Genomic DNA, 14,256 nt, shown 5'->3' with positions numbered 1-14,256 from the left:
TGAAGATGGTTGCAAACGCTTCAGCCTTGTCTTTTGCACTCAAGTGCTGAACTCCGCCATCATTGAGGATGTGGGTATTTGAAGAGCCTCCTCCTCTCGTTAGTTGTTTAATTGTCCACCACCATTCACGACTGGATGTGGCAGGACTGCAGAGCTTTGATCTGATCCGTTGTTTGTGGAATCGCTTAGTTCTGTCTATAGCCTGTTGCTTCCGCTATTTTGCATGCATGTAGTCCGGAGTTGTAACATCACCAGGTTGGCACCTCATTTTTAGGTACGACTGGGACTGCTCCTGACATGCTCTTCCACACTCCTTATTGAACCAGGGTTGATCCCCTGACTTGTTCGTCACCGGGGTGGGTGGGCGTAGATTTAAAGTGATTGGTAGAAGGATTATAGCGGAAACGAGGATTTTTTTTCACCCAGTGGTTGGTGGGTGTTTGGGACTCACTGCCTGAGAGAGGGGAATCTCGAACTCGAGGCATTGTCTCAGAATAAGGGGTCGCCCGTTTAAAACGGAGATGAGGAGAAATTTCTTCTCTGAGAAGGTTGTGAACCTTCGGAATTCTTTGCCCAAAGAGCTGTGGACGCTGAGTCTTGATTATATTCAATGCTCGGTTGGACAACTTTTTGATCAGCAAGGGAGTCAAAGGATATGGGGAAGAGGTGGGAAAGTGGAGTTGAGGCCAGAATCAGATCAGCCGTGATCTCATTGAATGGCGGAGCAGGCTCGAAGGGCCAAATGGCCTATTTCTTTTGTACTGTGGCCTCTGGTCTATCAGTGTTGGTGCTCAGCACCTCCTATACTGTGGACTGAGGGTTATCATTGACTGTGCTCAGCACCGCCTGTACTGTCGACACAGGGTTTTCAGTGTTCGTGCTCAGCACCCTCTGTACTGTGGACTCAGGGTTATCAGTGTTGTTGCTCAGCACCTCCTGTACTGTGGACTCAGGGTTATCAGTGTTGGTGCTCGACACCCCCTGTACTGTGGACTCAGGGTTATCAGTGTTGGTGCTCCACACCTCCTGTACTGTGGACTCAGAGTTATCAGTGTTGGTGCTCCACACCCCCTGTACTGTGGACTCAGGGTTATCAGTGTTGGTGCTCCACACCCCCTGTACTGTGGACTCAGGGTTATCAGTGTTGGTGCTCCACACCTCCTGTACTGTGGACTCAGAGTTATCAGTGTTGGTGCTCCACACCCCCTGTACTGTGGACTCAGGGTTATCAGTGTCGGTGCTCCACACCCCCTGTACTGTGGACTCTGGGTTATCAGTGTCGGTGCTCCACACCCCCTGTACTGTGGACTCAGGGTTATCAGTGTTGGTGCTCGACACCCCCTGCACTGTGGACTCAGGGTTATCAGTGTTGGTGCTCAGCAACCCCTGTACTGTGGACTCATAGTATTCTGCAACAGTTCTCATGCTCCCCAGTTGAATTCCTCTTACGCTGGATGTGGGTAAACATTTCCTTTGGAGGGAGATAAGAGAATGTTGTCGGCAGGTGAGTGACTTGGACACTTGCCCCATATGAACACAGGCATACCACGATGATGAGAGATCGAGGTGAATTGTCCTGTTCGGTGAACATAAGAACAGAAGAAATAGGAGCAGGAGTAGGCCAATCGGCCCCTCGAGCCTGCTCCGCCATTCAATAAGATCATGGCTGATCTGATCCGAACCACAAATCTAAAGAACACAAGAAGTAGAGGCAGGACCCGGCCACTCAGCCCCTGGGCCCTCTCCGCCACCCACAGGACCTTGACCGATCCGAACTCAGCTTCATGTCCAATTTCCTGCCCGCTCCCCATAACCCCTAATTCCCTTTACTTCGAGGAAACAGTCTATTTCTGTTTTAAATTTATCAAATGATGTAGCTTCCACATTTCCTGAGGCAGCAAATTCCACAGACCAACTACCCCCTGAGTGAAGAAGTTTCTCCTCATCACAGTTTTGCAAGAGCAGCCCCTTATTCGAAGATTATGCCCCCGAGTTCTAGTTTCCCCCATCTTTGGGAACATCCTTACCGCATCCACCTGATCAAGCCCCTTCACAATTTTATATGATTTAATAAGATAGCCACTCATTCTTCTGAACTCCAATGAGTAGAGTACCAAAATACTCAACCTCTCCTCATATGTCCACCACTTCATCCCCGGGATTAACTGAGTGAACCTTCTTTGTACTGCCTCGAGAGCAAGTATGTCTTTTCTTAAGTGTGGACACCAAAACTGTATGCAGTATTCCAGGTGCGGTCTCACCAAGACCTCATATAACTACAGCACTACCTCCCTGTTTTTATATTCTATCCCCCTATCAATAAAAGCCAACATTCTGTTGGCCTTCTTGATCACCTGCTGCACCTGCACACTAACTTTTTGATTTTCTTGCACCAGAACCCACAGATCCCTTTGTACTGCAGTACTTTCCAGTTTCTCACCATTAAGATAATAACTTGCTCTCTGATTTTTCCTGCCAAAGTGCATAACCTCACATTTACCAATATTGTATTGCATCTGCCAAATCTCCGCCCATTCACCCAGCCTGTCGATATCCCCTTGTATGTTTTTTATATCCTCCTCACTCTCTACTTTCCCTCCCATCTTTGTATCATCTGCAAATTTTGATATGTTGCACTCGATCCCCTCCCACAAATCGTTAATATAGATTGTAAAGAGTTGGGGACCCAGCACCGACCCCTGTGGTACGTGAAGTCTCCTTAAAGATAAGCAGACCGCCTTGTTGAAGGCAGTATGATTTTCCAGAGTGCTGTTGAGTGTTAGCAGTGCTGGCCACTTTGATAAGAGAGTTTCCCTCACACCCAAGTGTGGACAGAGAAAGAGTATGTTTTGTTAGAACGGGATTAAAGTCTGTATGAGTGATGGAGGAAGTGAATTTGGAAGAGTGCTTTGACTTATCTCGACTTGTTGTCAGGACATTGTACCTCATCCTGATCTGTGTGACTGTTATTCTGGTGATGGAACTTACACTGAACTCTTCCTGCCCTGTGTAACTGTTATTCAGGTGGTGGAACTTACACTGAACTCTTCCTGCCCTGTGTGACTGTTATTCGTGTGAGGGAACTTACACTGAACTCTTCCTGCCCAGTGTGACTGTTATTCAGGTGGTGGAACTTACACTGAACTCTTCCTGCCCTGTGTGACTGTTATTCTGGTGATGGAACTTACACTGAACTCTTCCTGCCCTGTGTGACTGTTATTCAGGTGGTGGAATTTACAGTGAACCTCTTCCTGCCCTGTGTAACTCTTTTTCGTGATTTGGCAGAAGTGGACTGGACACATCTACTTGAGGAGAAATCAGTGGCAAGCCAGTGAGAGGCACTAAAAAGTGAAATTCTACGAGTTAAATGCAGACACGTCCCCTCAAAGAAAAAGGGTGGGACTGCCAAATTTAGAGACCTTGGTTGTCCAGAAGTATACGGGGCAAGATGAGACAGAAAAAGAAGGCTTATGATTGTCACAGAAATCTCAATAGTGCAGAAAGCCTCGAGGAGTAGAGAAAGGACAGGGATGACGTAAAAAAGGAAATAAGGAAAGCAAATAGAGGGCATGAAAATATATTAGCCAGTAAGATTAATGAAAACCCAAATATATTTTATCAGTACATTAAGAACAAGAGGATATCTAAGGAAATGGTAGGGCCTATTAGGAATGATAAGGGTAACTTGTGTGCAGAAGCAGAGGATGTGGGTCGGGCTTTAAATGAATATTTTCTCTCTGTAATCACAAGAGAAAGGGATGATTCAGGCCAGAGGTCTTAATTATTGGATAAGGTACACATAACGAGAGAGGAAGTACTAGAGGGACTGGAATCCTTAAAAGTTGATAAGTCACCAGGGCCGGATGGATTGTTTCCTAGACTATTGAAGGAAGCCAGGGAGGAAATCGCGACTCATTTTCCAATCCTCACTAGATACAGGGGAGGTACCGGAGGACTGGAAGACTGCAAACGTAGTACCATTGTTTAAAAAGGGTACAAGGGAAAGCCGAACAATTGTAGGCCGATCAGTCTTACCTCGGTGGTGGGCAAACCATTTGAATCAATGCTGAGAGATAGGATAAACTGTAACTTGGAAAGGCATGGTTTAATCAGGGATAGTCAACATGGATTTGTTCAGGGAAGGTCATGCCTTACAAGTCTGATTTAATTTTTTGAGGAAGTGACAAGGAGGATTGATGAGGGTAGTGCAGTGGATGTTGTCTACATGGATTTTAGTAAGGCATTTGACAAGTTCCAACATGGCAGATTGGTCAGGAAGGTAAAAGCCCATTGGATAAAGGGAAATGTGGCGAATTGGATCCAAAATTGGCTCAGTAGCAGGAAACAAATGGTAACAGTCGATGGATGTCTTTGCGAGTGGAAATCCGTGTCCAGTGGTGTGCCACAGGGCTCAGTGTTGGGTCCCGTGCTGTTTGTCGTATATATTAATGATTTGGACTTGAATGTGGGGGGCATGATTGGCAAATTTGCAGACGACATAAAAATTGGCCGTGGAGTTGATAGTGAAGAGGATACGTGTGGACTCCAAGAAGATATCAATGGGTTGGTGGAGTGGGCGGAAAATTGGCAAATGGAGTTCAATCCGGAGAGGTGTGAGGTAATGCACTTCGGGAGGGCCAACAGTAAAACGGAAAACGCAGCAGATGGGAATATATTGAGGGGGGTAGAGGAAGTGAGAGACCTTGGAGTGCATATGCACAGGTCCCTGGACGTGGCAGTACAGATAGATAAGGTCGTGAAGAAGGCATACGGAATGATCTCCGTTATTAGCCGAGGTATAGAATACAAAAGCAGGGATGTAATGATGGGACTGTACAAAACACTGGTAAGGCCACAGCTGGAGTATTGTGCGCAGTTCTGGTCACCACATTTCTGGAAGGGTGCAATTGCTATGGAGGGAGTGCAGACATGATTTACAGGAATGTTACCAGGGCTTGAAAATTGCAGCTACGAGGAGAGATTGGATAGTCTGTGGTTGTTTTCCTTGGAGCAGAGGAGGCTGAGGGGAGACTTGATTGAGGTTTTCAAAATTATGAGGGGCCCAGATAGAGTAGACAGGAAGTAGCTGTTTCCCCTAGCAGAGAGTTCAGAACTAGAGGTCATAGATTTCAGCTGAATTGCGGAAGAATTATAGGGGACATGAGGAAAAACCTTTTTTACTGAGAGGGTGGTGGGTGTCTGGAATTCGCTGCCCGAATTTGTGGTAGAGGCAGGGACCCTCAACTCTTTTCAAATATACCTGAACCTGCACCTAAAGTGCTGTAAGTTGCAGGGCTACGGACCGGGTGCTGGAAGGTGGGATTAGAATGGGCACCTTCGAGTCGGCGATGGACACGATGGGCCGAATGGCCCCCTTATGTGCTGCATATTTCCATGGTTCCAAGATGGCGTCTGGCGCACGTCACATAGGAAAGGTGCACACGCACTCTGAACGTTTCCTGGACCTTCTCGTATCCTCTCTTAGTTTCATCCCATCCAATACTGTACAATTTCTGACGGTAGTGCTATCCCTCTCTCCCATTCCTTTGTGCACTTTGACGCCAGTTGACTGTTGACCTCACTCACCTTGCCCAATTATGTCAAAGCATTGATGTTCCACCTGTACGGCATCCATGTTCATGATGCTGTGTGACTGACATTGACTTTGTCCCGCACTGCCACCCGCTGCCTTTTGGATATATGACTGGAGGGCCTCTTGCACCTCCGCCCCCAGCCCCCCGTTCTGCAGATATAGGCTGTCGCTCCTTCTATCCACCTCATGCACCAAGGTCTCTAGTGCATCAGAAGAATCTTGGAGCATGCACTCTCGCAGGCCTGGTACCAACTCAGATCGGCAGGTTTTTTTTATTCGTTCATGGGATGTGGGCGTCGCTGGTAAGGCTAGCATTTATTGCCCATACATAATTGCCCTTGAGAAGGTTGTGCTGAGCCGCCTTCTTGAACCGTTGAGAACATATGATAAATGTTCTCCCAAAGTGCTGATAGGAAGGGAGTTACAGGATTGTGATCCAGCGACGATGAAGGAACGGTGATATATTTCCAAGTCGGGACGATGCGTGACTTGGATGGGAAGGTGCAGATATTGTTGTTCCCATGTTCCTGCTGCTGTTGTCCTTCTAGATCGTAGAGGTCGCGGGTTTGGGAGTTGCCGTCGAAGACGCCTCAGCGATTTGCTGCAGTGCATCCTGTGGATGGTACACACTGCAGCCTCAGTGCGCCGGTGGTGAAGGGAGTGAAAGTTTAGGGTGGTGGATGGGGTGCCAATCAAGTGGGCTGCTTTTTCCTGGATGGTGTCGAGCTTCTTGAGTGTGTTGGAGCTGCAATCATCCAGGCAAATGTAGAGTACTCCAGACTTGTGCCTTGTAGATGGTGGAAAGGCTTGGGGAGTCAGGAGGTGAGTCACTCGCCGCAGAATACCCAACCTCTGACCTGCTCTTGCAGCCACAGTATTTATATGGCTGGTCCATTAAGTTTGTGGTCAATGATGACCCCAGGATTTTGATGGTAGGTGATTCGGCGATGGTAATGCCATTGAATGTCAAGGGCAGGTGGTTCGACATTCTCTTGTTGGAGATAGACATTGCCTGGCAATTGACTGGCGTAAATGTAACTTGCCACTTATGAGCCCAAGCCTGGATGTTGTCCAGGTCTTGCTGAATGCGGGCACGGACTGTTTAATTATCTGAGGGGTTGCAAATGGAACTGAACACTGTGCAGTCATCAGCGAACATCCCCATTTCTGACCTTATGATGGAGGGAAGTTCATTGATGAAGCAGCTGAAGATGGTTGGGCCTTAGACACTGCCCTGAGGAACTCCTGCAGCAATGTCCTGAGGCTGAGATGATTGCCCTCCAACAGCCACTGCCATCTTCCTTGTGCTCGGTGTGATTCCAGCCACTGGAGAGTTTTCCTCATGATTTCCATTGACTTCAATTTTACTTGGGTTCCTTGGTGCCACACTCGGTCAAATGCTGCCTTGATTTCAATGGCAATCTCTCTCACCTCACCTCTGCAATTCAGCTCTTTTGTCCATGTTTGGACCAAGTCTATAATATCTGGAGCCGAGTGGTCCTGGCGGAACGCAAACTGAGCATCTGTGAGCAGGTGATTGGTGAGTAAGTGTCACATGATAGCACTGTCGACGACACCTTCCATCACTTTGCTGATGATTGAGAGCAGACTGATGGGGCGGTAATTGCCCAGGTTGGATTTGTCCTGCCTTTTGTGAACTGGACATATCTGGGCAATTTTCCACATTACCGGGCAGATGCCGGTGTTGTAGCTGTACTGGAACAGCTTGAGTAGAGGCGCAGCTAGTTCTGGAGCACAATTGTTCAGTGCTGCAGCCGGGATGTTGTCGGGGCCCATAGCCTTTGCTGTGTCCAGTGCATTCAGCCGTTTCTTGATATCACGTGGAGTGAATCGAATTGGCTGAAGACCTGCTTCTGTGAAAGTCGGGATATCGGGAAGAGGCCGAAATGGGCCATCCACTCGGCACTTCTGGCTGAGGATTGTGGTAAACGCTTCAGCCTTGTCTTTTGCACTCATGTGCTGGACTCCGCCAACATTGAGGATGGGGATGTTTGCAGAGCCTCCTCCTCCCGTTAGTTGTTTAATTGTCCACCGCCATTCACGACTGGATGTGGCAGGACTGCAGAGCTTTGATCTGATCCGTTGTTTGTTGAATCGCTTAGCTCTGTCTATAGCATGTTGTTTCCACTGTTTAGCATGCATGTAGTCCTGAGTTGTTGCTTCACCAGGTTGGCGCCTGATTTTTAGGTACGCCTGGTGCTGCTCCTGTCATGCTCTTCTGCACTCCTCATTGAACCAGGGTTGATCGCCTGGCTTGTTGGTTCTGGTAGAGTGAGGATTATCCCGGGCCATGAGGTTACAGATTGTGCTGGAATATAATTCTGCTGCTGCTGATGGCCCAGAGCGCCTCACGGATACCGAGTTTTGAGCTGTTGGATCTGTTCTGAATCTATCCCATTTAGCACGATGATAGTGCCACACAACACGTAGGATGGTGTCCTCAGTTCGAATATGGGACTTCATCTCCACGAGTACTGTGCGGTGATCACTCCTACCAATACTGTCATGGACAGATTCCTTTGCCTCAGGTAGATGAGTAAGGACGAGGTCAAATAAGTTTTCCCCTCGGGTTGGTTCGCTCACCACCTGCCGCAGGCCCAGTCTAGCAGCTGCGTCCTTCAGGACTCGGCCAGCTCGGTCAGTAGTGGTGCTACCGAGCCACTCTTGGTGATGGACATTGAAGTTCCCCACTCAGAGTATATTCTGTGCCTTTGCTACCCTCAGTGCTTCCTCCAACTTTTGCTCAACATGGAGGTGGACTGATTCATCAGCTGAGGGAGAGCGGTAGGTGGTAATCAGCAAGAGGTTTCCTTGCCCATGTTTGACCTGATGCCTTGAGATTTCATGGGGTCCAGAGTCAATGTTGAGGACTCCCAGGGCCACTCCATCCTGAATGTATATCACCGTACTGCCACCTCTGGTGGTTCTGTCCTGCCGGTGGGACAGGACTTACCGAGGGATGGTGATGGAAGAGTCTGGGACGTTGGCTGAAAGGTATGATTCTGTGAATATGGCTATGTCAGGCTGTTGCTTCACTAGTCTGTGGGACAGCTCTCCCAATTTTGGCAAAAGTCACCTGAGGTTCGTGAGCAGGACTTTGCAGGGTCGACTGGGCTTGGTTTGCCTTTGTCGTGTCTGGTGCCTCATGGTCCAATGCCGGAGAATGTTAGAGTCGGATCACCACCAGTGATGTTAGACCAGGATCACCATAATTAATGTTAGAGTAGGGTCACCACCAGTCATATTGGAGACGAATCAACACCGGTGAAAATCACATTAAAAAACAATTTTAATTTTATAATAGAAGTGGGAAGATTTCAACGAATTATTATAAGGACCCACAGGGATCTCAGAACGAGCACATTCCCTTTGGGGTTACTTTCCGTTCATTAACTTTTTGGAGCGAATTTCAAGGATGGAAGTACATTATTTCCCGATTGGCACTGCCGGGTGCGCTTAATCATAAGATCTCCCCTTATTTGTTAAGTGACTGTAACTAATGTGAAGTTTATGTAACATGTTTTTTCTCACCGGGGCACTGATTGATCTATAAAGTGGGAGCAGTTATGGATCTCGGATATTCGTCAGTGTGAACCATAAAGCTGGACGGAATTCACCTGCTCTTCCAAAAATGGGACGGGCAGCAATTCTACTGATAAAAGATATTTACTACCCTATACTGGCATTCGTTGGTGTTCCGGGTAAGACATTGTATCCTAATGTTTAATAGCTGTTGACTATGTGACCGCTTTGGTGCCTGTTTCATAATGTTACAGATTCCCGATAATAACCACATTGTAAAATCACAGAGTCGCTGGGAAAAAGTAATACATTTCAGTTATTTACCAACGAGTCCGGGCTACAGGCAAGACGCTATTCTCGTCGATAAATCGGAGACAATGGGTGCCCGTATTTTCTCGCTTGACTTCAGGAAGGCGGGTGACGCCCTTCTATTGCACAGTAGTCAGCTCACGAAAGATTGTGTTGCCTGATTGCATTGCACCAATTTAATTACGAACAGCACGATGGGCTGAATGGCCTGCATCTATGCTGTATCGGTGTGTGGGTCTGTGATTCTATGATCACTCTGCTTAATGTGGGTAATTACTTGGATTAAAGACATTTCCATCCAACAGGTGACTTTAAAAGATACTTTGTGAAACATTTGTTTAAACCACATCTGATGCCTCCTGCTGGAAAGAACCTTTGCGGGTTTCTCCAGGTGACACTCTGCTCTCCTGCAGCGTCCTCTGGGATATTCCGGGGTAGATTTTGTTCTTTACCATCTGAGGTTAACCATCGCCTGGGCGGAGTGCGTGGAGAAATTAGTTGCACCAATTCAGGGGATAACTGAGAAATTTGGATGGGTGGAATCCGTGATGAAACCTTCATGGCGGTGTGAGCTCAGCGCTCAACGCTGCTCCGAAATATATATCTGGATGGATGACAGAGAATCTGGTTACTTATTGACTTTCAAAAATCAACAAGGTCACCCGCTTCCCTCCCCCAATCCTCATTCTCCAGGTGCTCCCCGTTTCCAGACACTTCTTTGAAATCTCGGACCAGCGATTTTTATCGCTCTATTTTTTCTGTGGAATGTTTTCTTTCTTTTTAACATTCTCCGTTAAAAAGGAGCCCGTGTCCATCACCGTAAGGAGCAAGACAACTGAACATTTCAAAAATATACAGTGAGATTTCACGTGAGTGTCCCCAGTAACTTTCCTCTTCTCCCTCTTTCTTACAGCAAATTTAGTGACAATTGTGATTCTCTCCCGAGGAAATTGCGGCCTTTCCAAATGTGTCTCTGTCTACATGGTGGCCATGGCAACAGCAGATCTACTGGTCGTCATCTTCAACGTAATAGTCCATCAGATCTTCAATTATCACTTTCCATATTCATTCCTGTCCTACACTGACGTTTGTAAATTCCTTCTGTACGTTTATTTTGTCATAATTGATATGTCGGTATGGTTTACAGTCTCGTTTTCATTTGACCGATTTGTGTCGATTTGCTTTCAAGAGTTTAAAGGGAAGTATTGGACAAAGAGAACGGCAATCGTGGTTATCGGAACGGTCACTGTGCTGGCTTATTTGAAGGGAGTTCCTATGTTGTTTTCATATGAACCTGAACGAATAATTAACAATGTGCAGTGGGGATGCTGGCCAAAGGTGGACGTTTTTACATTACCTGCATGGGAAGTGTACAGCTGGATCCAGACTCTGTCAGTACCATTGCTTCCCTTTACTTGCATAGCCCTGTTTAATTCTTTGACCGTGAGAAGAATTTTAGTGGCCAATCGGGCCCGCAGAGAACTCCGGGGTCACAGCACCAACAATCAGAGTGACCCAGAGATGGAGAACCGAAGGAGATCCATCATTTTACTCTTCACTATATCGGGCAGTTTTATACTGTTGTGGATAACATCTGCCGTGAGTTTTGCTACCACCAAGATTTCGGGCACCGTTTATTACCAAGGTGATTATTCAGACCCTGGATATATCGCCACTGAAAGCGGAAAACTGCTCGCGTATTTGAGTTGCTGCACAAATACGTGTATTTATGCAGCTACCCAGAGGAAATTCAGAGAAGAACTGAAAACTCTACTGAAATCTCCATGGTCACTGATTCCCAGATTAGTTAAAAATTAGATAAAATTAAATCAAACCAAAGATTTTTCTCATAACTAAAGCGAAATTTCAAATCATTCTCTGCATTTTTAATGTCCTCCGTTCTGGTAATCTGAAAAATGGTTGATGTTGGGCAATGATATGAAATAAAATTAAATGAAGGAAAATAAAACCTGTTGAAGGTAACTGCAGTATTACTTGTGGGGTTCACCGGGGCAACAGCAGCATCAGCAGGGATCCTGCAGCGGAATTAGAGCAGGTTCCTGAAAGTTCATTAACAATTATCTGCGAGAGTGAAGTAATGCTCATTCTCAGCTCCTGTCTGTTACCATGACGTTTAACTTCCTGATGGAAGCGCACGAGACCAAAGAGCCATTATTGCAATTGAGTGTGAAAGGGGAACATTCGTGTCAAGTAGCGGGTACGGAGTGAACAATTTGAGAGTTTGATAATTGTCGAAGTTCGGTGCAGTGCGGGAAGGAGATGCTGCTTTGCCTTGTTTTCCTAATTTTTTTTCCGCAGAACGGCAGCGGAACTGAGCAGCAGCATTGGACCGAGATTGCGGATAAAAGCAGCCGCAGACCGAGGTCCGAGAGCGGTGATAAAAGCAGCAGCAGACCGAGGTCCGAGAGCGGTGCTAAAAGCAGCAGCAGACCGAGGCCCGAGAGCGGGGATAAAAGCAGCAGCAGACCGAGGCCCGAGAGCGGGGATAAAAGCAGCAGCAGATCGAGGCCCGAGATTGGGGATTAAAGCAGCAGCAGACCGAGGCCCGAGAGCGGCGATAAAAGCAGCAGCAGACCGAGGCCCGAGAGCGAGGATAAAAGCAGCAGCAGACCGAGGCCCGAGAGCGGGGATTAAAGCAGCAGCAGACCGAGGCCCGAGAGCGGGGATAAAAGCAGCAGCAGACCGAGGCCCGAGAGCGGGGATAAAAGCAGCAGCAGACCGAGGCCCGAGAGCGGGGATAAAAGCAGCAGCAGACCTGCAACAAGAGAAAACTGCAATGTGATGTCACTGGTGAGGCATGTGAGTGATTGGTGGTGACTGTGGGCTAAGTATTAAGTTAACATTTCGCATATAACCAAATGTTGAAAACGAAAATTAATTTAATTAATCTAATACATTAAACGAGGTCAATAATTTGATTAACACTAAATTAATTAATTATATACGTAAAACAATGGGAGTACTGGAGATGCGTTGCTGCAGCAATATGTGGGAGCTTGTGGACAGTTTTGTCCAGGGCGATGATATCTGCGGTAAGTGTCTGCGGCTCAAGGAACTTCGGCTCCGAATTGAGGAGCTCGAGTCCGAGCTGCGGGCATTGCGAGATATCAGGGAGGGAGAAATCTACCTGGAACTTATCCTCCAGGAGACAGCCACACCACTTAGATTAAATACTTTAGAATTGACACGAGGTCATGGACAGAAGAGTGTGACTGCGAGTGAGGCAGGCACATGGATCCAGGAGGTAGTATAGAATCATAGAATCATAGAAGTTACAACATGGAAACAGGCCCTTCGGCCCAACATGTCCATGTCGCCCAGTTTATACCACTAAGCTAGTCCCAATTGCCTGCACTTGGCCCATATCCCTCGATACCCATCTTCCCCATGTAACTGTCCAAATGCTTTTTAAAAGACAAAATTGTACCCGCCTCTACTACTGCCTCTGGCAGCTCGTTCCAGACACTCACCACCCTTTGAGTGAAAAAATTGCCCCTCTGGATCCTTTTGTATCTCTCCCCTCTCACCTTAAATCTGTGCCCCCTCGTTATAGACTCCCCTACCTTTGGGAAAAGATTTTGACTATCGACCTTATCTATGCCCCTCATTATTTTATAGACTTCTATAAGATCACCCCTTAACCTCCTACTCTCCAGGGAATAAAGTCCCAGTCTGTCTAACCTCTCCCTGTAAGTCAAACCATCGAGTCCCGGTAGCATCCTAGTAAATCTTTTCTGCACTCTTTCTAGTTTAATAATATCCTTTCTATAATAGGGTGACCAGAACTGTACACAGTACTCCAAGTGTGGCCTCACCAATGCCCTGTACAACTTCAACAAGACATCCCAACTCCTGCATTCAATGTTCTGACCAATGAAACCAAGCATGCTGAATGCCTTCTTCACCACCCTATCCACCTGTGACTCCACTTTCAAGGAGCTATGAATCTGTACTCCTAGATCTCTTTGTTCTATAACTCTCCCCAACGCCCTACCATTAACGGAGTAGGTCCTGGCCCGATTCGATCTCCCAAAATGCATCACCTCACATTCATCTAAATTAAACTCCATCTGCCATTCATCGGCCCACTGGCCCAATTTATCAAGATCCCGTTGCAATCCTAGATAACCTTCTTCACTGTCCACAATGCCACCAATCTTGGTGTCATCTGCAAACTTACTAACCATGCCTCCTAAATTCTCATCCAAATCATTAATATAAATAACAAATAACAGCGGACCCAGCACCGATCCCTGAGGCACACCGCTGGACACAGGCATCCAGTTTGAAAAACAACCCTCGACAACCACCCTCTGTCTTCTGTCGTCAAGCCAATTTTTATCCAATTGGCTACCTCACCTTGGATCCCATGAGATTTAACCTTATGTAACAACCTACCATGCGGTACCTTGTCAAATGCTTTGCTGAAGTCCATGTAGACCACGTCTACTGCACAGCCCTCATCTATCTTCTTGGTTACCCCTTCAAAAAACTCAATCAAATTCGTGAGACATGATTTTCCTCTCGCAAAACCATGCTGACTGTTCCTAATTAGTCCCTGCCTCTCCAAATGCCTGTAGATTCTGTCCCTCAGAATACCCTCTAAAACTTACCCACTACAGATGTCAGGCTCACAGATGGCAGCAGCCTCAATCAGTGCGCTTGTCCAATAGATTTGAGGTTCTTGAAACTCTTGTGGACAAGTGCGGGGACTGTGTGGAGGATGTGCAAACTGACAACGACACGGTGGTACGCAAAACCGTTCAACTGTGGGGAGTAAAAAGGAAGTT

General features: G+C 47.0%; 1 protein-coding gene across 1 annotated transcript; it reads left to right on the top strand.

Moving 5' to 3' along the window:
• Positions 1-1,491: 1,491 nt before the first annotated feature.
• Positions 1,492-11,263, top strand: LOC137315019 (probable G-protein coupled receptor 139). Its single transcript, XM_067979975.1, has 2 exons — positions 1,492-1,504; positions 10,359-11,263. Exons 1-2 carry the CDS (start codon positions 1,492-1,494, stop codon positions 11,261-11,263), a joined length of 918 nt encoding a protein of 305 aa, XP_067836076.1.
• Positions 11,264-14,256: the final 2,993 nt, after the last annotated feature.

The sequence above is a fragment of the Heptranchias perlo genome, unplaced genomic scaffold, assembly GCF_035084215.1.
Source record: "Heptranchias perlo isolate sHepPer1 unplaced genomic scaffold, sHepPer1.hap1 HAP1_SCAFFOLD_53, whole genome shotgun sequence".
In the NCBI taxonomy this organism is placed as follows: domain Eukaryota; kingdom Metazoa; phylum Chordata; class Chondrichthyes; order Hexanchiformes; family Hexanchidae; genus Heptranchias; species Heptranchias perlo.
The sequence above is the reverse complement of the archived record's forward strand: the minus strand, read 5'-3'. Positions and strand labels throughout refer to the sequence as shown.